The sequence below is a fragment of the Melampsora larici-populina genome, assembly GCF_000204055.1.
Source record: "Melampsora larici-populina 98AG31 unplaced genomic scaffold MELLAscaffold_63, whole genome shotgun sequence".
NCBI classification, from domain to species: Eukaryota; Fungi; Basidiomycota; class Pucciniomycetes; order Pucciniales; family Melampsoraceae; genus Melampsora; species Melampsora laricis-populina.
The window spans coordinates 89,327-114,406 of NW_006768827.1; the positions used below are offsets into that span (position 1 = coordinate 89,327).

Genomic DNA, 25,080 nt, shown 5'->3' on the forward strand with positions numbered 1-25,080 from the left:
TACATAATGATACATACGTGATGAAGTCAGAAGAGGACCCTGGAAAGCTCCTGGAGAACAAACCGTCCTGAGGGGGTTTTCGGATACCGGTGTTTTGTGAAGTCATGTCACATGGTACCAGAGATGTGACAGGTGCAAAAGATGCACCTCAACGAGGGCTATCAGATGGTACACATGTCTGACCCTGAACATGACTGGTGGCTTGGGAAATGTGTGATTTGTAACTTTTGCCCCCCCAGACCGACGAAAATCCATACCGGCTCGGGTCGGGTACTTACATACGGATATCTCGGTGATTACACGTGGTACAAAACTGAAAGTATATGTAATCGAGAGCCCTGATCAAGGCGCTTCTCCTACCACCGAGAAATCCATGTTAACCCACCTCTCCTCGGGGCAAATAGTGAAAGTGTGAGGGCCGGGGCCGGAATGGATCGAGGACGGTTTGTTCTCCAGGAGCTTTCCGGGGTCCTGTCAGAAGAGACCCTTCCATCACTCCCTTTCGTCCAAGTTTCCCAGCGGCGAATATTCCCCATTCATCAAAACAACAGCCGGGTAGTCTACGTTCTGCTCTCTATCGAACTTGTCCCCGTTGATCACATCTGTTGTTTGGAGCAAGTTCGCAAGACTTCGTCAACGGTGACACTCGTCCTTGTGTTCATCAAGACAATCGGCTCCGTTTTGCCAATGCATCTATCTCTCGACTTGACTTTCCATGAATCGTAAGTGATTGTTATATAATGACCATCAAACCTCTTCATTCTGCTTCATTCAGGTTCTACTTCAAGTCACAAGAATCAAACTCACTCCACCTCTCAATCAAGCTCGCTCAAACTCTCAATCAAATTTACTGGTCTAATCTACAGTTCGTCAATTCATGTTCTATCTTTTTCGAATTGCTTCCATGTCTATTTTAGACCTAAACTTTTGTCCATCACTTTCACTAGCTTAACATAAAGTCATGTCGTCCATCACCATCTACGGCAACCTCACTTTGGCGGGGAACTCTTCTATCGCCACTATCCGTTCTAGCCGAAGGCGCGGAGCAGCAGCTCAAAATCTCACTCGGCCCAGAAGTAACACCCGTCAGCACAGTCAACCAGCAGTAGATGACCTCGCGATGGAAAACTTGGAAATCAGAGATGTGCCAATTGATGATGCGGTGATCAATGATATCCCCATAGAAAATCAGGCCATAAATCACCAACAGGCAATGGAACAACCTCACCCTGTGGAAGTGGTGGAAGCTCCACGTCTTCAACAAGATCCGCTGGTACCTGCAGCTCGACCTGCAAGAAGGAATAGGAATGCTTTGCTCCGCCCACGTCGATCATCAAGAATCGCCCGGCGTACTAATCTCAGGAGACTTATGTACCGGCGAAGACGTCCACTCCCGTCAGCCCAAGATCGCAGCTTCTGGACCAAGATCTGGACCTTACCGGCGAATCTTCTCATATATCTCTCACCTGAATGGGAGCCGATTTGGTGCACTCGAGATGTTCTTCGACAAATCGTCTGGCACTTCAAGCCGAATTTGCACATCCCGTGTCGCACGCTGAAAGCAAAGTTGGTCGACCAATTCCAAACTCATGTCGTTTACCAGTACGGCGCCTACTATGGAATCTAAGGAGTATGTTTTGTACTTTCTTACGTTCCATTATCTTTACATGTGACTGACAATGTCTTGGACTTCTACATCAGAAAATTTTGTCAAAATATCTTCTTTTCAGTTTTCATTTCCCTTCTATCATACATAGATTCTAGACAAACAATGACCGTACTCTATCATGCATGTAAATATTTTGGCTCAATCAAAGAATCTCCTTTACGATTTTTATTTCCCCTCATCTCATTCATGTATATATTCTGCCTCCACCAACTATACTTTCCTAGAAAATAGTTCTCACTAGAAATTTTTGAACAGAAATGCCTAGACCGTGTCTTTTGAATGTATTGAAAGCACTTGTGCCCCTTCCCCAAATACATTCAACTAATTGAATCGCGGTGGAGTTACTCGACCTTCAAAACCTTTTTCTCAATATGTACAATTGGATGGGGAACACAAAGAAACTAATTATTCCACGCTGATAGTAATGATATCAGGTTCGAGCTTCTTGAATAGATGAATTTGTAAGAGTCCATTGTTTGATAACTGCGAATATATTTGTAAGATAAACTCATGATCCCTTCCCAAAATGACTTCAGATAGCTTGTCTGGAACTCGTATCCAGACTTTCTTCACTCAAAATAGGAAATTGTCAATGAACCCAAAGACTTGAAAACCCAGAGGGGTCGCGATTGGTCACAGTGAAATCATGACTGCATGTGCCGATTGAAAAAATGTATTTGGCGAAAATACTTCTTTCTCATATCTTCCACAGATTTCGTTTCAAAGAGTATCAGATGTTTTGGCTAACTTTAGAAAACTTGAAGATCAGAAATCAGCATCAAGCTCCTATCATATACACACCTTCCAAACAAAAACTAATTGACGTCCTTCCCCGCTGAAGAATGAAAGATCAGCACGTATGCTGCTGCGACGAGCTGGGATGTGGCTCAGAAAGCTTCCTGATCGATGGGGTTCTTCGCAAAGGGAAAGTTAGAAGCCGGCAAAACGGAGGCTTCCACGAAGCTAAACTGCGAAAGCTACGCTTAACACAGGAGACAGCCAGCGTATCAACACCTTTTCGAAATCATGAAGTCTCTACAGCCTATAACTCGTCTACCAGTAGAACTGCAGTCAACAGTGTAAGTGTCATGCAGTTCATTGTGTTGCAATCTTTAGCTCTTGGATTGATGATTTTGTCTACTCCAGGGACGCCGAAGGTCCCTGAGTACTGGCGATTTGGGATCCATCAATCACATATCCCGGGGTCGGATTCCAAAACCTTCGCCGATGGGTTCGTGCTTGCCTGGACGCCGTAGCAGCTCGCAGACACTCAAAGGAAAAGATAATGCAAGCGAAGACCGTCATCTCTTTAAAACGGTGTCGACGGCGGCCTACCAGATACCGGAGGTCTATCTTCAGCGACCATCATCTCTTATTGGAATGTTGACCTTTGCTCATGGAAGTATCATCAAAGGAGTCAAGCATAGGACAAGCCGATCTTTGCTCCATATGAATAAGCTACAAATTGAACAAACAGCAAAAGATATCGATTATACCGGCTGTCCTTATTGGGAGAGCTTACCCACAACTCTATCCACTCTATACACAATGCTAAGGCTCGATGTTGAGCTGGAGTCGCAGATTGTGTGTCCAGTATGTTTTTCTCTTAATGGCGCTCCATATGAGAAAATCGACAATACTTACAAGATGAAGTGTGATGCCTCGCGATTTTTACGAGATCCTGGTGCGCCAAAGGGCACTCCAGTCACACGTCATTCATGTGGAGGAGATCTCTATTCAGGCGATGTCCTCAAACCATGTCGTCAATTTCATTATCAATCCGTTAAAACATGGCTAGCTAGGATGTTAAATATTCCTGGTTTTGAAGCTGCTCTGGACGCTCCACTTCAGCACGAGTACGATGGCGTAACAATGTGTGACATATGGGATGGAGATATGTGGAGATCTTTCGGGCTCTCAGGAAAACCGTTCACTGCAAAAAGCGGTAATCTGGTCTTTGGATTATTTGTGGATTGGTTTAATCCTCATGGCCGAGGTGCTCGCAAACCAAAATCTCACGGTATAATGCTTCTCATCTGTTATAATTTGCCACCAGATAAACAATACAAGCAAGAAAACCTTTTGCTTTTTGGGGTAATTCCTGGACCTTCCAAACCGGCTCTCGAGCAAATGAACGAACTTTTGAAGCCGCTTGTGGCTGAACTTCAAGAGCTTTGGAGAGGCATTTTTTTCACATCAACGGCGGATTATCCTCAAGGCCGTGTAATACGTGCAGCACTCTGGCCGCTTATAGCTGACCTCCCAGCCATGCAAAAAGTAGCTGGTTTTGCTTCGCATTCGGCAACTCACTTTTGCGCGCACTGCGGTCTTCTGCGTAACGATCGAAAAATCCTTGACCCCGATCAATGGCCAGAAAGACTTGACCATCAAAAACATGCAGAAGAGTGGAGGGATGCTCCCACGGAAGCGGTACAAGAGAAGATTTTCAATTCCTACGGCCTTCGATATTCAGTTCTATCAGAGCTTCCATATTGGCGACCCATCGAATTTGTCACTATCGATGTTATGCACTGTTTGCTCCTTGGAACTTTGAAGGATCACGCATTTGGCTTTATAGGGCTTGGTGAAGCTGGCAAAAAGCTCAAAGCAAAGCTTGATGCTGATGGTCATTTAAATATACGCAATCCACTAAGCCCAAAATCTTTGTCTTCCAACAAGATCAATGTAAGCACGTTTCTTTTGGTACACCAGTGCTATTTTGTGGAAAGAAATGAATGTCTAAGTACATGCTTCTTATACCTGTCTTAGCCTCCTATTTCAAACTCGGCCACTTCCAACAAAATTGTCAGCTCAACAGAGGACAATAGCCTGCACGTCGACCTCTCGAGCGAAACAAATGACAGTGTCCCCATGGACTGGTCAAGCAAAAACAATCTGGAAGAATCTGCAAGTTCCCGTGGTGCGGTTGAGGACACAAGCGAGGCATCGAGTGTCTCCCATTCTGATGTATCGGTATTGGTATCTTCAAGTCAAGGCACCCAAAATTATTCAACAAACAATGTGGTACCCAGGAAGCGTGGCAGACCACGTGGCACACGTGGTCAAATCAAAGATTCTAAAAGGGGGAAATTATCTACTTCGACCGGCACCCCTGTCCCTTCTTCGACTTCTGAAGAACCCAATATACAGCCCTCGATTCCACTAGAGTCACAAGGCGCTTCAGATTCAAGGTCCTCGAGCGATTTTTTCTTGGTTCCATCGTCCGAAGATGGAGGGCGCTCAAATCTGCGGAGGTCCACTCGACTTCAGTCACAAAGTACCTCGAGGACTACTACTGTAGATAGACCAGTGGTAACTCCAGGTCGGCTTCGAAGTAATTCCAACATTACTGTTCGCGCGTCTCCCAGACCCTTGAAAGATAAAGGGAAACAAAGAGCCTCAGGTGCTGGCCCAAAGCCCTCAAAGCCAAAAGGAGGCCGTGTCGAACCCACCACCTCCAATCCATCACTCACAATGGATGATTTGATCGATATTCGACATGCAATTTCAACGGCAAAGACGCCAAGTTGGATGACTCGACCTCCAATCAAGATCGGACTTCCAAACTGTGGGTCTCCCAGCGCAATTGAATGGCTCACGTTCTACACAGTTTATATGGTCCTGGCGATTATCCCTAAGCTTTACATTTCAAAAGATGCCAAAGACCAAGCTCTATGTGCGAACCTGATCTACTTGGTTGAAATCACGAACTGTGCGCTTTCTCGAACATCCACCAGAGAAGATAGGGAATATTTCAAAGGAGTGGTGCATGATTATCGCGCACACCTTGGTTCCTTTTGGCAGGGTGTCAGTATGAAGCCAAATCTGCACTTTTTGCAGCATCTGGTCGAAATCGTTGAGCTCTTTGGCCCTCCACCATACACTGGATCAATGTTTGGTGAGCGTGTAATAGGAATGCTCACTAAAGTCTCCAAGAACTATCACGAAGGTATGTTTTCTTTTGATTGAGGTGAGCTAAGATATGGACATTGACTCTGTGTATCAATATCTTGTTCTGTATCTAGAGGACATAGACAAGACAATGTCACAGACTTACATTCGGAGAGGGCTATTCAAGTCAGTATTGAATGGTTGTCCTACCTTCCTACGTCGCGTGGATGAAAAAATTAGAGACAAGATAATCCAAGGTCTTACGGGGACGCCAGAGACAAATTGGTCTAAGGAGACCACCCTCAACCACGATATTTATGATATCTGGCTTGACTATCTGAATTTACAGCTTAATCAACGTTATGGGAAATTTTCTAATGCTATTAGAATTTCCAATGACCGCCCTGCTCTGCCTACAAACGTTGAAAAGACAAAACGACTCAAGATATGTGGTAAGAACTATACCTCGAATCAACTTGTTAAAGGTAAGGGTAATAGTGCAATTGAGTATCAGATCAATGGACATTGTCGTTTTGGCTACATACAATACACGTTTCGAACGAAGCTAGTCCCCACCGTTTTTTTGGCAGTGTACCAATTTGCCCAGCTGAACGCAACCGATTCTACACATGACTGCTTTGTCTCTCACCCCCGCCTCCAGGCTGCCAGAGTATACTCAAAGGTCGAACATTCTGTAGTCGTTGACATTCAGGATCTTATGGGGCACGTCATTGTGTTGCCCTATCCACCCGATCACCTAGGAATAGCGGAGGAGACATTAGGTATAGTAGGGCTGCGGAACATAGTCAGTTTTTTTGGTATTTTGTAATCTGTTTCATCTCATGACTGATAGGACCATTGTTGAATAGAGCTTAATCGATGCAGACAGTACATCCAAATGGTGACAAATACAGAAAATGAATCATGAGATACTATTCTTTGCGCCTAGTGGGTCTTAAGACAAGACCATTTACGTCTTCACAAGTTCAAAACAGGCTTACAAAGAGGATTCTTCCCACTCCCGATCCGACTTCCCTTATTTCATCTTGAGTAGTCCTGATAAGATGAGATATGATAGGTTCTGAATGGAAATAGATCAACCGGTTCTATCGTTTTACACTCTATATCAAAGAAGTAGAGTGTTTATTTAATGAATGCGAGTTGAATCAGGATGAAATTTGTAAGATGGACAGAAGGCTTAAAAATTGAGGTAATATATTTGAGTGCGTCCTTGTTAGTCCGATGATTAGGTGCTGTTTGCAGCACGAAAGGATCGAGCGTGTATGTCCAATCTAGGCATGTCAAGCTTGATATTTGATTTCAAGGTGGCAATCAAACCAAAAAAGAAGCACACCATCTGAATGTAAAGCAACGCGAATTCGTCATCAATTGTCTTTGTACATTCACAAAGAAATTTGCAACAAAAAACCAGTTCTGCATCACGAGCTCTGACATTCCCAAATGTGATTGAAAAAAAGCGCTTCTAAACCTAGTGAAAGACCATACAACATACAACGGTTTGACTACATAATGCTCAAAATCAGAGATTTGATGTTTGAGGAAATCAGAACAGATTTCTTCATAAGGGGCTCTCAAACCTGACCCGGTTTTCAAAAACCCAGTTGACCCAGTTGACTTTTTGGCAGTAACTTTGTATATAAATTTGACATTTATTGACAGCTCCCAGCCAAAAACTCAACTGGGTCAACTGGGTTTTTTGAAACCGGGTCAGGTTTGAGAGCCCCTATAATTTGGTCTAAGAACAGAGAATCAATCATGTATTTTGACTAGCGGTTTTTTAAGATTTGAATCAGATGTTTCGACGCTTCTTAGAGTTTGAGCCTTCTGCTTCTCTGTTGTCAAGCTGCTGCCGCTTGTTGTATTTAGTTATGCGGGTCTCAATTCCAGGCAACAGAAATTGTGGATTGATTGTATCAACCATAGGTGATACAGAGCGTGATCCAAAACGAGATAGTAAGGCTGAGTGTACAGAAGCAACTTCAGTGAACCTCTTTAAATCAATCTGAACAAGACGTGACTCACATGGGCCCGGTGTGCTTTGATTCATATCGTGATCAACCAACACAGGTAATGCTGAGAGAAAGATATCAATTTCAGTGGATTATCTCACTGAATGAATATTGAAAAAGTCAGACTCACATGCGACGGGTGTGGTTTGCCCCAGGCCAGGCGTGGTTTGACTGATCTCGCTCTCCAACACGGACCAAAAACTTTCCGTGGACGAGGTTGGTTGTGCAGAGGTTGGTTGTGCGGGTGCGTTTTGGTTCTCAAGACCTTTTTCCTCCTCGCCGATTGGAGCTGAATTATGATGGAGGTCAACAAACACTAACACATCGAAGTTTGGAAAGTAAACAGTGACTTACGGGCAGTAGTCGCGCTTTGGGCCACAGGTTCCGACTCATCACTTGGTACTAGGTTGGGGGTAACAGCGACCGGTTTGGCAGAAGTCGTGGAAGCCTTAGCTGGTGCCACATCATGCTCTTTAAGTTGATTAAGGTCCATCTCTATAGTGAGTTTAATAATCATTGAGGCTTATGTAATGTGTTTGGAAGTTACTATCAAGCTTGTTAATAATATAAGATGATCAAGGCTGAGGATTATCGAGAATATGTGACTGAGTTTGAGGATTTTTGGGTTGTTATCACCACTACTTATCACTACAAGAAAGATAATATTTTCTGGGCAGAAAATTAAATTATTGATACACAAAAATATTGAGAGGCCAGGAGGAGAGCAAAAAATGAATAAAAATATGCATCTTGTTCCCTGCGTTGAGAACTTCACTCCGCATGTTTTTCCGTATTTTTACAATCCATATTGATAAGTGTACTAACAATCAACCTTCACAATCATCCAATTACAACCTGTAACAAGCACTGAAATTTGGCTCATTAGTGTTTAGAGAAACTTTTGATTTCTGAAAATACTCATAACTTTTTCAATTCCAGTCCAAAACGCTCGATTTTGGGTGCATTGGTAAGCTGGAATTGTCCTCCAAATAGTTCATAATAGGACCACACAGCATGCTGGTCTTCTAAAAAAGATATCATCTTTTTTATACATTTTTACATACAGATCCATAGAATGATTGTCATACTAGCTACATAGTTCTTGATCTTATGAAAGTTCGAGAGGAAGAGTTAAGCTTTCTAATGCACTTAAAATCGAGTGTTTTGAGGCAGATTTGACAAAGTTATAGGTGTTTTCAGAAATCAAAAGTTTCTCTAAACACTAATGAGCCAAATTTCAGTGCTTGTTACAGGTTGTAATTGGATGATTATGAAGGTTTATTGTTAGTACACTTATCAATACAGACTGTAAAAATATGGAAAAATATGGAGAGTGAAGCTCTCACCGCAGGGAACAAGATGCATATTTTTATTTATTTTTTGCCCTTCTCCTGGCCTCTCAATATTTTTGTGTATCAATAATTTAATTTTCTGCCCAGAAAATATTATCTTTTGTGTAGTGTATACTCATAGGCTCAAGACAGAGCTCAATAGCGTTTCAAAGACAAAGGCTATGGCCACATCCTCTACCACCCCTCTTTGAAGGACTAGTGCATCAAAGCGTAGGATGTGAGACAAAGCCAGTGAAGTGTCATCTACCCTTTCTCCAGGCAGTTGGATACAACACAAGAGAAGTGTAGACCACCAGCCCAGTCTTGTCAAAACCGTGTCTAGGGATCTACTCAACATGCTTTTCACAAACCTCAATGTTGGTGATCTCTCTCACTTTGGGCTTCTTCGACCTTCTATTATTGATGTAATTGGGGTGCAGAGTTCTAAACATGATGCAGATGATCCTTCTTTGGTTCTCTTCTCTGAAAGGATTTGTCGGATCCAAAACCGTTATGCAATCAAAAACCAGTACACCAAGAGATCCTTTGTGAAAACCACTGGTTGATCTCGGCAGGGGTTTTGACACACGTTGGTGACCTCCCCGATCCTGAGGACAAGCGGTGTGGGCCTCAGAGCTATGCACTAGACACTTCGGGCGAAATTTCTGCGGACACCATGTCTAAATTAAACAACCCTCTGGTGTCTTAATTTACAATGTTGACTGTCCAACAAACTGCTGAATGTCTTAGTCAGTCTCATGTAATGTGACGTTTTTAACAAAAATCCCCTTGAAAATAAATTTTGCTCCAAATGTCAAGTTGAAGCAAGAACATGGATTTGAAAAAAGACAATCAAGAAAAACGTCAGGACCAGATTTTTGAAAAAGCTATGGGCTGAGCGGCCTGAAAGTATTCTTCAAAGATGCTCAAAATTCCAAACTTGATTATATATTCCAGATCCAAGATATATATTTCAATGTTCAAAATCGGAATTACTGACATATCAAAACCCCGCCTGGATTTGTTTCTCACCTCAGAGATAAACAAGTTTAAATAAAACACCAATTAAGATAATGGTGGTAAATCTCTTGAGTTTGATAATTAGAATCAGAATGTTCATATTCATCAAGAACCATATAAGACCTAACAGTTTTGATAACAAGGACAACAATCTGATTCAAGAGTACAGGTAATCTATGTTTTGAAATTTCCAGTTGTGAATCAATCTTTTATCAAAAGGCATCAAGTACATGAATATGTGCTATGGTAAACAAGTTATATTTGGTAATGAGTACGAGGCAATTTCAAACAAGTGATGCACGTAGTTTTGCTATCAGCAATGGAAGAGTTGTACTGGGAGGCTTTTGAGTCAGGAGCTTTTTATGACTTTCTCCCAATGTATCCCTCCAAACGGAACAGTAACAATTTGATGGTAAATTCCGGGGAGCTTGACCGTGAGATGAGATCCGAATTGCTGGGGATCTTCTCATGTCCAGCCGGCCAGCCGCCCATCTTGACCCGTGCAAGGCCCTCTGTTGTCCGAAGGAAATCTCATCAAGCAGATTCATAAGCTCGGAGAATTCCCGACTTCTCCAAACCATTCCTACCGCGCGAACTTTACCGGGTCCATCGTCCTCGGTGTCCGAACAACATCCAGCGCTCGGAAGTAAGCTTAAAGCAGAGGAGAGCAGTTCTCTGTCTTCTGATTCGACAAACTCCTCTAGAGCGTCTTGACGGTAACAAAAAAGCTAAGAAAATACATCAGTAATTGAGATATTAAAGGAAAAGTGTGTTAGGAAGGTGACCTACTGTAGCTCGTCTCTGATTTTTCTTTTTTCGGTTGCGATATTTTTCATCTTCCCCCCCCCTTCCTTGAATCCATCTCTCCATGACGGCTCTAAATATCGAATCACTGGTGTATATATCGTTAATAGGATATTTAGAGAATATACCTTGTGTCAACCCCCTTCGCCAGTGCTTCAGTAAGAACACTAGCATTGTCTGGTTCCAACGACAGCTCACAGTTGAATCCCAAGCGAATGTGGCACGAGGGATTGAAAACCGAGCAAGATCCTGAAGAAAGAACGACCTGGATGTGAACCAACGGGCATCTTTTCGAGGTAAGAGCTTGATTGTTTGTTGGGATGGACTAGGCGGCGGAAGATCATTGTGAAAAACGCTCAAATCAGTGAGAATAGCTTCCTCAGACACCTGAGGAAGCAGATTGAGTTCGAAAGATTCTGGACCAAGTGGGTAAGGTGTACGAGTGTTGAATTTTCCGAGCAGAAATTTCAAGTAGTCGATCATAGCTTTATAAGAGCCCGAGTTGCGCTTCGGCAGCCAATCAGCAACCTCTTTATTTTGAGCTTTTGTAGATTTCACTCCAGCCCTGTCTTTGAAGTGCATAGGGCGATTGACAAATGCTTTTCGCCGCAAAATGAAGAGTCAATACGCAAAGGTAAAGGAGTTGGTATGTTGGCGAAGGAAAAATGGATATCCACTCACGTTTGGAAGCCACCACGGTGTTCATTTTTAGGGAGTGTGTATGGTCAGAATTTGAGAGTTCTTTGCTAGGAAGATATAAAAGATTATATATGTAAGATATAGTAAGTGAGAAAGATGACTTCTCCGGTAAGCCAAGTCAAAGACTAAATTGGGTACTGTTCAGTGAAGCGGAAGGAGAAACTGGATGCGAAACGGAAATCTTGGATAGATTTTTGAAGACCTCTTCTCCAGGAAGATGAAGGAAATTTAGTATGCCAGCGGCTTACGATGATTCCACGTCTACAAAGAAATCATCCAGTCAGAAACACCAATTGAAAGGTGAAGAGGCTATACGCACAACCTTTTGTCAGATGAAAAACAGAAAGGCAAGGGTGTGGTGCTATCAAGGCATGCCCAAAGTTTGATGTCCACCGGTTATCTTCATCAAAGAGCGAAGAAGGGCTCATGATCGGCCGCTGGTAAGTTGCTTTTTGCTTTCATACTAAAACTAATTGCGATTTCTCTCAAAGAGGGCTTATGATCGGCAGCTGATAGTAAGTTTTTTTCCTTTCATCAATAGGAATTTACTGGGCTTTCCAAGATTCCGTCTTTGACTTTCAAGTTTCTACGTCACATTGGTACATATATCTAAGTTGTACTGCTGACTTTACATATGTATGTTGTTTGGCAAAACTCGTCAACTTTGCGATCCTCCTAAATTCACCTCTGACATCGTTTAATCATCTTTCCGCCCTTGCAACTTCTTCATCCTCCATTCAAGAATTGCCTCAACTTCCGCTCTTACTGAACTCTCCTGCTGTACTCCAAAGCCGGCAATTAGCCAACCATTTTGTCTCTGCCAATGTCCATAACAGACCAGCGTCAGTCATTTCACCATAACATGATGTGATACGCTATGTATTTCATTTATAGTCTTGCTAACGTTAGGGATGTCTATTTTTTTCAAGGCCAACACAATGGTGTGACGTCACCGGATATGTCGAGAAATTCAAGTGATTTGGTTTCTCCTCAAGGCTCAAGCTCTCTGGACAAAGATATCACCTTATGCGAGGATACAGGCACCGAAAACGAACAGATCCCAAAGGCTTCAGTGTTTGTCAATCATCACAACGGCCTAGGGGCTACATTTCACCATTCAAGCGCCACCTCAACCTCGATCAATGGTGAGTTGCTTATCACAAGGGTTTTGTCATTTGTAAATCATCGAATCTGATCCTGAAATGACTCTCTGGTTCAGACAGCCTCCTGGATTCTCGCTCTAGTGATTCCGCTGTGGACGCCAATTTGAATGGTCAGTCCAGTCCGTCTTCCTCTACATCCTTTACGCTTTCATTTGATTCTGTACTCACTGCGACTGGATGGTTTTATTTACAGATCAAAATGACCAGGGGGACACGATCTCAGAGCTCTTTGAAGACCTCGAACAGCTTGTTGCTTCACCTGAGAATCGGCACCCTGCCAATCCAGGCGAACCCACTCCGGAGCCCTCTGATTTGTATAATCCCTCCCAGGTCACCCCTGGAGCCCCTTCTCTCCCAAGTGCACGACATAAAATCGCTAGATTACCTTATCATATATCAACAGCGTATCACTCAGCAATCATGTGTCTGCCAAACTTTGCGAGCTCAACTGAAGCTCCTATGGAAGACTTACATGAACCAGGCCCGATTGTCCCTCGAAAGCGTCGTTACCCATCACATCCACACAAAGACACGCAGTGTAAGCGTTCGCGTCAACCTCAACAGTTGCCCCAACCGGGGTCTCCAATACAACCTGTGCCCTTGGCCGTCCCCGTCACCCCTCAAAAACAACGTCAGATATCAAACGACCATGATGAATCGGACCATAAGCGTTGTTGTACCCAGTTCGATTTCACCAGCAACCAACATATTGTCAGAACTTCAGCAAATCACTCTTCACCGCAGCTTCACGGGAATGTAACCCTCCAGGAGCCTGTGATTGGACTCGATAGACAAGCCCAAGCAGCGTACGATGACACTCAGGCTCATGCTCGGACTAATCTCACCCCCGTAACTCAACCTTATTGCCAGCCACTTCGAAACCATGACTCAACCAACATCGATTTAGCCACCAAACCTGCTTGTGAGATCCATATTCACTCACGTGCTCAATCTCGCGAAACACTGAGGAGCAACCACACATCTTCTCTGATTGAAGACTATGGTCAAACGTCTCGCAGGACTTCTGGTAGTATCAGCTCTTCCGGCCACCTTCGACTGCCAGACCCTTACCACCAGCAGTCTGCACCCGCTTCACCTTTGCACCACCCGTCTCCCACACATCCGCATCAGAGATTTCAAACGCACAACCAGCCTGGGATGTACCCAAGCGGGCCAGTCGACTCGTCACACGCCGCCTCACGTACTCAGCACTGCCAGCATTAAATAGGTTCCCTGGTTGGAACATGACCTAGGCTGGGAATATCATTGAGAGAAGAATGGAGAATCAAATCATCTTGCACTGCACATCTGAGCCATAAAGTATACACTACATATGTGCAAACATCTGAGTAAATCCTTAGCTATCAGCTACATACAGGTCCGTTCAGTTATCTGCTCATCTAGATAAGAAAATCATGTGTAATACATGCTGTAACTTTGTTCAGATTGAGACGCACATTTCAAAATATTGACTACATATATCACAACGGCTACTCAGGAAATATTCATGGAACTGTGTAGCAGTAGCAGAATGGGAATCCGATCACTAGGACCCGTATTCCCATCTGGGAACCTCTTTAATGCTGGCAGTGCAGCCTTGTATGTCTTTGGGCAGTCAACCCCACGACGATGTTCTAGTTCCTACTGGCAATAATCAAGCGCAGTCTTTTTCTAGATCTCACTCCAAAACCACATCACCGCTGCCGGATGTCCCACTTAATTCATCTGCAGAGCAATCTCGAGAATCAACCAGAAGCAACTTATCGCAACCACACCATTTGGAGGCTCACGTCCTCACCAGATCTCTCAATTTTCCTGCCTCGCCATCACAGTATCCTCACAATGTGAACAATCCACCACGTGCGCGATCTGAAGAACCAGCAAGATGGAACCCTATGAATCCACGCGACGGAGATGCTCCAAGAGACCATCTGTCCTCTTTGTCACACAATGCCATATTCGAATCACCTCCAGTCAAGGCTCTGAATATTACCAAAACATCCCTCTTACCGTCTCAACATGAGTTTCAATTTGCTTTTGGGGGAGATCATGCGCCTCATTTCCCTTTGCCTGCGCCGACTCCAGCACCGCCCCAAAGTTCCCACCCGCGTCCTAGTAGTCTACCATCACAAACCGAGCCCCATAGCTTGCAACAAAGCCAACCACAGCCGGCAACACTAACATCACTTCATGTTTCCCGTCCGTCCTCCAGAATGTCTTTCTGTTCTGATCAAGTTCAGCAAGTTCAAGATAGTCGTCCTTGTCAAAGTGGCCAATCTTCAAGCATCCCTGTCTATCTCACTGAAACCCAGCCAAATCTAGATCACCGTGATTCACAACGCGATCAATCGTCAAGGATGTCTTTCTGTTCCGAATTTCAGCAAAATCAAAATCCGAGTGCCAGTCAAAGCGGTTGATCTTCAAGGATGTCCTTCTGCTCCTCTGAATTCCAGCAAAATCAAGATCCGAGAGCTAGTCCAAGCGGCCGATCTTCAAGAATGTCCTTCTGCTCCTCTGAACCTCAGCAAAATCAAGATCCGAGAGCTAGTCCAAGCGGCCAATGTAGTATTTATAGCTCAACAAGAGCTTTACAACACCTAAGAAGGGATAATCTACTACGTGTAATATAGTAGAAGTTGCCTAAAGACTGCCTTCTTCAAAGAAACCAGCACAAGGGCACTTGCTGACCACTTTGTGATAACAGAGAAAAGGATAAAAGGCACCAGAGAAATAAAGCAATACTGTTGTTAAGTATTATTCCCAGATTTTAAGCGCAAAAAAGTCACACACTATGTTTATTACTAGCAATACTGTTGTAAGTATTATTCCCAATTAGACTTGTAGTCTTTAACACACGTAAATAAATTTCTCCTTGCTTTTGAAGGGGCGGATTTAAGTGATCTTAGTACAAATATAGTAAATAAATGATGATTTATAACACTACAACAAAAGGTATAAGATGCAGAAAAGGGCGCTACAATCCCAAAATCATCAAGGAGTACTTATATCCACATGTAACAATCTTTACAACAGTCAACAGCCTCAAAAACCAATCAAATCCGCCTAAATAACCCTAAAAACCATGTAATGACGCAATGTAATGATCTTGTTACTAATGTATGATGTAATTTTCACAGCCAAAATTGATCAATGACGCAATGATGTAATGTACAGCACTTCTTAAGATGAATACAGGTGATTTTTTCCTTGTAAACTAGCTGAAACCCAATTTTTGAGATTACGAATTTTTTCAGATGTGCTCCAATTTTTGATTACTAAAGTGCATCTTGTAGCCCACGTGTTACTGATCATTTCTGACACCTATAAGACCTACTTCTGATGAGTGATGAGTAAGATATTGAGTTGTGAAGTTAAGGTTTTTGGTGTTACATGTGTCTTGTGACTGTAAATTCGAGATTCACACCAATTTCTTCTTTCCCTTATAACTTTTTACATACACCTCCGTTACTAATGATTCAAAGGTTGTACATTATGTAATCCACTCTTCTGCGTTGAATGAGCCATCTACCAACTTATTCTGACGTCATTTGACATATGTAATTAGCTGAAAACCTCCATTTTCGACGATTTTCACCTATTTTCTTCACTTTTCACAGCTGCTACTCCATTTTCCTTGCTCATGCAATATGACATCATCTTCTATAACCTTAAAAATCCCGGAAAATCCTCTTGGCAACCTTAAATTCCATCACTAACACCATTACATATGTAAACTACACGCCTAACCCTTGTTTACCAACTGCAAAAAAGTACCTTTCTGCTAATAACCTCTGTTTCCCCTTATCAACCTTGAATATTAAAATTGTTCCTGTATAATAAACTGTTTTTCTTTCATATTCTAACCTTATAAAACCCATAACTTAATTATAAATAAGCTAAAAACCATTTTCCAACTTTTACACCTATATTTTCGAATTTTTCTTATCTTTTCTTTTTCTGTCTTTTTGTAATAACTTTGTAAGTAAACTATGTTGATCTTAATAATAATTTTGAAATAAGATGACATAATAATGAGCTAATAAGTATACATAAGCCTCTAAGAGCTTCAATTGATCTGAAAACCTGAATTTCGAATTCTCTGCTATATTGAAGTTTGCTAATAAACTGGTAAAGTAAAGATGATTAATTTTTTTGCTTAATATCATAAATAGATCACCACACCGATCTTCAAGAATGTCCTTCTGTTGGACAAATGATAAACAACCTAATCTACGGCCTGAACACCCATATACTTATCAACAATCAACACCAGTACTATCTTCTGGGAATCCTACATGTAAGGTCCCTAATCATTAAAATCGAAGATGTATCTTACTGATTCTATGACATCTCATCTCCCAGCTGTTTGCTTACACACATCGAATCAGACAAAAGATCCTTTAGACCCCAGTAAGTATCGCACTGAGCATGATCAGATTCCACGTCATCCGGAAGCTGGTCATCTCCATCCAACTCGTGTAGATTTCCAAGAATCCACAAGGGGAATTAATGGACCTTCTTGTTTGGATCACAACCATCTGCGAACTTCATGCGCTGCCGTTTCAAATCCTATACACCCAGCTCACCTTTGACCACACCACTCCCAATTCAATAATTCTCCCATGGCTTTGAGTTTGCAACTTCAGGCTATATCACAATCACGGGAAGTTCAAATGCGTCAGCAGGGCAACGTGGCTTGCAATCAAAATCCACCTAGCCTTCCTACAAGCCATCACGCCTATGAAAATTTGCAAAATCATCCTCATGCTAACCGTACCCACATAGCCAACCACCTCAATGTACCACCTCAACATCGTCCTTCAAATACCAATTCCCGCGTTTTGGATTTACCTTGTGAGGAGAATACTGGAAATTACAATTCACTGCCGCTCAATCGACCTTACACACAAACTCGGGTGTCAAGTAGCCCTCAAAATACACGAAGTTCACGTCCACAGGATTTCACATTCCATCTGGCTCCTCCTGATATCACTCATGATGTCACCAATCAATCCCGGAACTCTCAGATGCATACTCAAACTCAAATTACAGCTGAAAGTATCCAGCAAAGACCGGCGCAACACAGTCACAGTATTCCCCATCTGCCCTGTGGCCACACTTCCACTTCAGCTTCTCAGACGCAAAACTCATCCTCTCTACAACGGCCTGTGTGGAGTGGGGTCCAATTCGAATTCCGGCAAAATCACGAGCCTTCTTTGGTTTTGCCTTTGGTCACTCCGGTACAGCCTCAATTTTTCAACCCACGCCCTAATGATGGACCACCACAAACTGAACGCAATGACGCCCAACAAACCCGAAACCAGCCTACACACTTGACAACAATTTATCAACCTCGTCAATCGTCTATTATGCCCATCTGTCCCGCTGAAAATCAAACAAATCAGCAATCCAGTACTCGTCAAAGCGTCCAATTCCAAAGAGGGTCAGCAACAGACCAACAAACCAATTTTCAGCCTGCACAAGCAGCAGGATCTCTCTTCAACAAGCCCCGCCGGCCTTGTCACCTGGTTTTTCAGATGTTAATAGATGTAAGCTCTCTGATAACCGAATTCGCGCCATTCATCTTGATGTATGCTGACCAATATTATCTTTCAGCCAATCATCTACACCCATCCGAAGAATTTACAGATCCACATGAGATCAACCATGCTGCGGCTGATGATGATGTACAGAATGTAGGCGATGACACTGAAGAATCCGACGTTGATGGTGTTTTTGATCTTGCTGAAAATCGCAAGTATCAAGAGCTGGGAGCTTCACGCCGGGCTCAAAAGACAATGGCAAGGTGTGATGGCATTCGCTTGGAGAAGCTTGCTAAACCGCCTGTAGAGTGCTCTCAACATGAAAGACTCGCCATCGCGATCCAGCATTACAACAATTTGCTCCTAGGTATTGTTCGGAAAGGTAAAGGCCGAAAAGGCAATCGATCGCTCCCCGAACCCCCTTCTGACGATGAATATTCTGCATGGGACAAACGGAAACTCGAGCGTCGACGCATCGTTGATAAGGCCGTTGAACAGGCTTGTTCTCTCTACCGCCGAAAACACCCACATGTTCTCCCTGCTCAGCTTGCTAGAGTTGGAGATCACGCCGCTGAGGACGCAAATTCTTCAATCCTCCCTGTCAAATTCACTTCGCTAGTGGCCCTCAGGAATTCAGGCGTTCATTATTCAACAACCGTGGCCTCGACTTGTGAAGGCGCATTGGCCCTTGCTGGATTTGCACGGTTCACCTACGACTGGACCGATTCTATCAAGTCAAAGTGGAATGAAGCCATCTCTTACATAATTCTCCAAGAGTGGGAGAAGTGCTACAAGAGAGGCGATGCTGATGATTACGATGTCGATGCCAAACAGGTGACCGCCAAAAATCTCCGACAGGTTCTTGATAGGTGGTTCAACACCAAGGCTCGCGAGTTTTCAAGCCAATGTCAGAAATCTCCAGAGGAGAAGTCAAACCAAGCCAAAGAGCAGGAGGCTGCAAAAGAGAAAAATCGCCAACGGCAATTGCAAAAGCGGGTCAGCCTTTTCATTTACGTTCATCCTTTTCTTTTGTCAGTACACTGATTCTCCCTTGATTCCCCACCCTTTTTGTAGGTTTGTCAGCTTCGCCGACATACTCTCAAGACGTTTTTCCCAGAACACCACACTCTGCAAGCAATCTTGTCCGAGCGAACAGTTCATTCTGAAGATGAGGTTGACTCTGCTGGTCACTCATACCGAAAACCAAAGCTTTGGAGGCATCAGCATCTCAATGAATTCCTCCATGAGTTGGACGAGCTGCATATTGTCATAAAAGCACAGGAGGGGGACCAGGCGTGCACTTCTGCTACTAAAGCTCTCCACCGTGGGCCTTATGCCCCTTTAGAGGATCCCGATCTCCTTGCACGCCCTCCAAAAGGATTTCCTAGAGATTTACTCGACCAGCAATTCATGAATCAATATGTCTCAAGAGTAGCCATCTTCGGCCTTGAACTCTCCGCACACCAGTTTGATCTAAGGCCCTTACTTGCCCATGCTAGATGGCTCCAGCTCGCAGAAGCCTCTTGATAGCTGTTGTATCCAAGAAGCTTGATAATCCGCTTTTTTTTGTTTGTATGATCCAATGTGTTTTCAACCCCAGGAGCCTCTTGATAGGTGTATCTATTGTATCCAAGACGCTTTATAATTCACCTTTTTTTGTTCGTATGATCCAATGTGTTTTTCAGTCATATCTTGTTTTTGCCTGGTTCGAATGGTTGTTTTAATGAAATGTTTGTATTGAATGAAGCGGTGTGAGCCTTACAATCTTTCAACCGTTGGAGGTTCTTGACATTGGCTAGAGCCAAGCCTAACATTGTATTCGGAGAAATTGGCTTCGTTGATGAGAGTCAAAGCTTGGAATTATGTATCCACATGTGTTGTCATTGTTAAAACTATCAATATAGAATACATCATCGAGGTATTCCTCTCCTCCTGATCTCATGATCCATGGATCATTAACAAACATAGTGCCTATACACAATACGTACAACGTTCCGTTTCCCTCACATATGTCGATGATCAATGCACTGTGTGTTATGGAACTTTTCACAAATTATTTCGCAAAGTGACGTTTACGGTAATTTATTGGTGTTGACTTGACTGTCAGACTTAAAACTGATGTCGGATTTTTTTCCCCCGTGGTCTTTGAAAGAAAACAAACAAATATGTATGTACTACTATGTAGCGGAGAATGTACATACATACCAATGAAACAGCTCTAGTCACCTTTATCAACGCAGAAGTTCTCAGAAGACCGACTCCAACCTCCACTCATTGTTCTTTTTTTCCATCTCTGGTCAGTTTTTATTTAACTGTTTCTCTTATTACATATCAATGCTGACATGCAGGATATCCTTATTCCTATGTCAAGCTATCTGTGGAAGATCTCAGATCGTGAACCGTTGCCGTGATCTCTTTTAGATTCTCTTTGGACATGCGTTCCCAACCTCTCTTGCAAGCAGCTTCACCCTTGTGCTTGTCGGTTTCTTTTATCGCACAAATGCATATGGATCGATCGGTACGCTACCATCCCCCTTCTTCCGAACCGAAATCCCTTCCATTGTCTTAGATATCATCACGCGTTCTTGGGAGCGCTATGCAAAGTCATGGACAACCACGCAGAGTATTTATACTGACCATCACTCTCCTTCTTTCTTGATCAACACATTTCAAGTCGTGCATAGCTCACTGCCACACTTTGCTTCTAAACCTACACGATGAAAGTCTTACGTTTCTCATATATTAAGAATTGCGCTACCAAGGCCAAAAATTGGTTTGGTACGTAGTATCAAGCTTCTTTTTTTTTCGTTTTCTAGGTTGATGTCCCTTTTACTTATTGTTTTTGTTGCACTTCTTCTTTTGATACATATTATTCGCAGCCGTGACAGCTCGCCGATTCCACGCCTCTCGCCAAACCCGGAACCCTTCCTTCTCAAGCTGCCATCCTCCAGTCTCAGTTCCGTCCTCTGATGTTCAGATTTTGCCTCCTACGTTGCCTCGTAGCTCAACTCCCCCCAACTCCACGAGTACTAACGACATCATCGAGCAGGTTACTCCCCACCTTTACGGCACCATCAACTGTTATACTATGTTGTCAATCCCTTACACCTCAACTCCCACAGCTCCCACCACCCCCATGAGCATCGACACCACCAGCCCCATGAGTATTGACACCACCTCACTCCTCACTCCTCAGTTTTGCGATCCCACCACCCATTACACTATAGCCTCAACTTCACACAGATCTATTCCACGCTTTGCTTCTAGGTCACCCATGACACCATTCACTCGCACAAGCATCCCAAGTGATGAGAGTTCCCAAACTTCAATGGTCTCAACACGTGCCAATCCCGCAGGACAAAACATATTTCAGCAAATCGTGTCTATACATCGTCTATCCCCTAGTCCCAGCTTTTCTCGGCAGCCCAGTCTTGTCATTGACGCGTCCCCCCCAGATTGTTTAACCCAGCTTGCCCCGCGAACGCCTCGACCTTATGCCTACATCTCTCCACAAGACTCTTTTGTTCCACTGTCCCCGCCAGCCTATCACACACCTCTCAAAAGGTCTTTCTCTTACTCTGTGGATGATGATTTGAATGGTAAGGTTCTTTTACCACATTCCTTTGGGATTAATTAGACCAACCGTCCTAATCTCTTCTGTGTTGTAGCTCCTCGGACTTACAAGCGCAATAAGTTGAACAACAAACAATCTTTCTCTTTACCCATGAGTCATGAGTGCAACAGTGAAGATTACGAGGACGATTACTTGAATGGTAAGCATCTCTTACCACATTCCTTTGGGAGTAATTAGACCAACCGTTCTAATTTCTTCTGTGTTGTAGCTCCTCAGACTTACAAGCGCAATAAGTTGGACAACAAACGATCTTTCTCCTTACCTATGAGTCACGAGTCCAACAGTGAAGATTCCGACAGCTTGGCTCCTCTACCGGCTCGTCTCCCACTCTTTAGGAAACGTCCCTTCTCTGCTTTGATGAATGATGATCAGCCTGGTAAGGATAACTTGAAATATCAATCGTCCTTGCTCAGAACTCCCAATCCCTAATATTGAATGTCTCGTTTTATTACTACAAGCATACAAGCGCTACAAGATGAGCTCTAGAGTTCGGCTTTATATGGCGGATGCGTTTCCCGCTCCTTCCTCCTCCCGGTATCAGCATGGTTGGTGTCTTGACCAAAACAAAGCACCAGTATTTTGGGCTTCTTGTCCAACAGCCGAGATGAGTAGCGTGCCTCATTAACTTAATGAAGCCTTTTTTCCAAATTATTTCATACATGTTATCTACATACACGTTGCACCATCATGATACACGAATTTTCTCCATTATTTTCCAAATTCTTTACCTTTTCATACTTTGTCAATTTCCAACTTCCTCTCACCTGTAGATACGTTTCTGTCTCATTCACCTCAAAGTTTTCATGATGCACGGATGTTTTTTGTAAGAAGACGGATCAGTCTAAGTCTTGAGAGGCTCGCGACCCACCATGTGGACACAGGTCCAAATCGGGAAGCTCCGAACATGTCTCTCCGGGCCTTTATCTTGAGCTGAACAAACAAAGATAGTTCCACCTAAGAAGATCTTGGATCTCTGGATTGAACACTCTGAGGGTAGCAAACGCCTCCCTAGCGTGTTGAGACTAGCAATCAGAGGTTAAATGGATGCGGGTAAGTAGTGGTGAGCCACTCAGGCCTTACCCGCCTGCGCCTAGCTTAGTTGATCAGGCACAAAGGTACGCCTCGCGCTGCTTAGCTAAAGTTTACCCCCTCAGGGCCGGCGCGTTTTTGGGAAAAAACCAAAAACGGGGGAAATTTGGCGGAGTTTCAAGCTCACCGGACGTCCGGCGCAACCCGAAACCACTGTCCTATCCCGCATTTTGTGTAACTTTTACCAACCTCATCGTTTTTTTTTCTATCAAAACAACATATCGGGATAAAGATTCACTGTGAAATCAGACAAGGTGGGTATGGTAGTAGTGAAGTCGGTTCTGGTAGGTATGGAAATGCTGTGGTTCAAGGTTATAAAACTCACCACCATACCGTGCAGTGTAACTCTCAAAATCCCAGTTGACTCTTTTGTTATCCAAAAAACTAAAACCTGATTCCACAATTTTGGAAACCTCAACAAACCTCAACAAATTGAGAAAATCACATATACTCTTTGTTATATAAGACGAGCTCACACATTGGTTTATTCCTTCTTCTCCTCAACTTTGACTTTGAAGGTGCAATCAATACAATTATATTTTCCCCTTCAGACCTGAGACTTGTGCTCTAAATCTATATACAATCTTTGTGCCATTCAATCAATTAAAGATCAAAACTCTTCTCATTATTATAATTCATATAATTCACATCATTTGATAATTGTTGATCAAGGAACTTGGCATTGATTATTTTGGATAAATCCATCTCCTATCTCTTCTGCTCGTCAATTTGGGTTGTTTAGTCCAGATGAAAGAAGGTTGAATTTTTATCTGTGTATGTTCAATTGCATTTTATCTGTGTACCCAACATTTGTTTAGATGACAAACAGCAAAAAAGTAAGTACCTGGTTTAAATTGGCAATTTGTCAAATAAGGGATCTTTGAGAAATCATGAATAGCACCCAGCATTGAACTAATTGTGGCAAGATGAAGAGACAAAATTGCACAATCTACAGCCCTGCCTGATGGGGATTATATCTTTATTTTTGCCAATTCGTTCAAATTTGGTGGAATTATCTTCAAAGATTTTTGATCAAAGCTGCTTTGAGTATATGAGTTTTGTTTGGACAACAAGGAGTGATGGAGTTTCTGGTTCTGAAATAAAACAGATACCATGTAATTTTGTCATAGATTTTGGTATTAAATGTGGAAGAATTGTGAATGAAACATCCAATGTTTGTCAATTTTTCCATCAACTCATTCAAAGGCCAGCATACCTTTTATTACCAGATTTCACCATATTAAACAAAATAAATTGATAAATAATTAGTTTCAAGACAAACTAATCATCTTGATGAAAAAAAGTGTATTATCCTGGAAGACAAAGCCCCTCCTTCCAATTTTCAACTGAGCCAACATCTACAATCACACAATGGAAGATTGAAATTTGATCATGGGTACAAATTGTGTTATCTGCAGAGGAGGAAACCCAATTGCAGGATTCTAGAGTACCTTGCATACATGTGACATTCTGCATGAGTGGAGGGAGATGAGCAAATGAGGTTCAATAGAATTGCAAACTCAAATTTGGATATGGCTTTAGATACATCAGACACCACATATACTTTCAGGGGGAACAATTCTTCAATGATACATTGACTGTCAACTGTGATTACATATGATGTTTCTGTAAAATTCATTGATCTAGGATGCATGTACAACATGAAGTTTTGAGGGTCATACCGTATTTAATTTCAAATCTCATCAAATTTCATCAGGCACCTACAGCTGCTTGTGGTCTCCAATAAAGACAAGATTCATGATACCCCACTCCAAACCCTGGTCTGGCAGAGCCAGGCCAAAAGCAGTGAGACCAGGGCACAGATGTGATTACCAAGCCAGAGGCTTGGGGTCTCTAAACACCTGATCCGGCTTGATCCGGCGTAGCCGGATCAGCTGTGGAATCATCAGATCACAAGCTTGATTTCCATACAGCGGGTTAGGAAATTGGACAGGACCAAGTATCAAATGCTATCCCCCCCCCTGGAATTTCAGTGGCTCTTATCTATGCCATGAGCTAACCATCTACCACCCAGCATAAGCAAAGACTCCAGAAGAGGCCAACCCTCTGTGCCACTTGTGTTCAGTGTGGTGCCTACATCGACACATCATTTCAGGCTTGTCCTTGGAAACATTTGTCATCACATTTCACTCAATATCTGAAACCTGCATGAAACAGTACTAAATTTATACTGTAGTTTCAATTGT

At 43.0% G+C, this 25,080-nt stretch overlaps 6 protein-coding genes across 6 annotated transcripts; 4 read left to right on the forward strand and 2 right to left on the reverse strand.

Annotated features, from left to right (window-relative positions):
• Window positions 1–527: 527 nt before the first annotated feature.
• MELLADRAFT_73279 (uncharacterized protein) lies at window positions 528–1,926 on the forward strand (the record flags this gene model as incomplete). The annotated part of the gene is made up of 3 exons (XM_007416690.1): window positions 528–865; window positions 948–1,630; window positions 1,702–1,926. The coding sequence occupies one exon, from the start codon at window positions 962–964 to the stop codon at window positions 1,625–1,627; it is 666 nt and encodes a 221-aa protein (XP_007416752.1).
• Window positions 1,927–7,370: 5,444 nt separating this feature from the next.
• Window positions 7,371–8,083, reverse strand: MELLADRAFT_93925 (uncharacterized protein; the record flags this gene model as incomplete). The annotated part of the gene is made up of 5 exons (XM_007416660.1): window positions 7,371–7,457; window positions 7,500–7,540; window positions 7,604–7,654; window positions 7,721–7,879; window positions 7,945–8,083. 5 exons carry the CDS (start codon window positions 8,081–8,083, stop codon window positions 7,371–7,373), a joined length of 477 nt encoding a protein of 158 aa, XP_007416722.1.
• Window positions 8,084–10,225: 2,142 nt separating this feature from the next.
• On the reverse strand, window positions 10,226–11,451 carry MELLADRAFT_112226 (uncharacterized protein; the record flags this gene model as incomplete). The annotated part of the gene is made up of 3 exons (XM_007416659.1): window positions 10,226–10,669; window positions 11,027–11,070; window positions 11,427–11,451. The coding sequence occupies 3 exons, from the start codon at window positions 11,449–11,451 to the stop codon at window positions 10,226–10,228; spliced, it is 513 nt and encodes a 170-aa protein (XP_007416721.1).
• Window positions 11,452–12,470: 1,019 nt separating this feature from the next.
• Window positions 12,471–13,598, forward strand: MELLADRAFT_93926 (uncharacterized protein; the record flags this gene model as incomplete). Its single annotated transcript, XM_007416698.1, has 4 exons — window positions 12,471–12,589; window positions 12,668–12,717; window positions 12,801–13,529; window positions 13,579–13,598. The coding sequence occupies 4 exons, from the start codon at window positions 12,471–12,473 to the stop codon at window positions 13,596–13,598; spliced, it is 918 nt and encodes a 305-aa protein (XP_007416760.1).
• A 3,631-nt stretch (window positions 13,599–17,229) lies between these two features.
• Window positions 17,230–19,677, forward strand: MELLADRAFT_93927 (uncharacterized protein; the record flags this gene model as incomplete). Its single annotated transcript, XM_007416699.1, has 4 exons — window positions 17,230–18,050; window positions 18,092–18,156; window positions 18,224–19,146; window positions 19,225–19,677. 4 exons carry the CDS (start codon window positions 17,230–17,232, stop codon window positions 19,675–19,677), a joined length of 2,262 nt encoding a protein of 753 aa, XP_007416761.1.
• Window positions 19,678–20,867: 1,190 nt separating this feature from the next.
• MELLADRAFT_112229 (uncharacterized protein) lies at window positions 20,868–22,409 on the forward strand (the record flags this gene model as incomplete). The annotated part of the gene is made up of 5 exons (XM_007416716.1): window positions 20,868–20,928; window positions 21,030–21,749; window positions 21,819–21,923; window positions 21,993–22,160; window positions 22,198–22,409. The coding sequence occupies 5 exons, from the start codon at window positions 20,868–20,870 to the stop codon at window positions 22,407–22,409; spliced, it is 1,266 nt and encodes a 421-aa protein (XP_007416778.1).
• Between the last annotated feature and the right edge of the window lie 2,671 nt (window positions 22,410–25,080).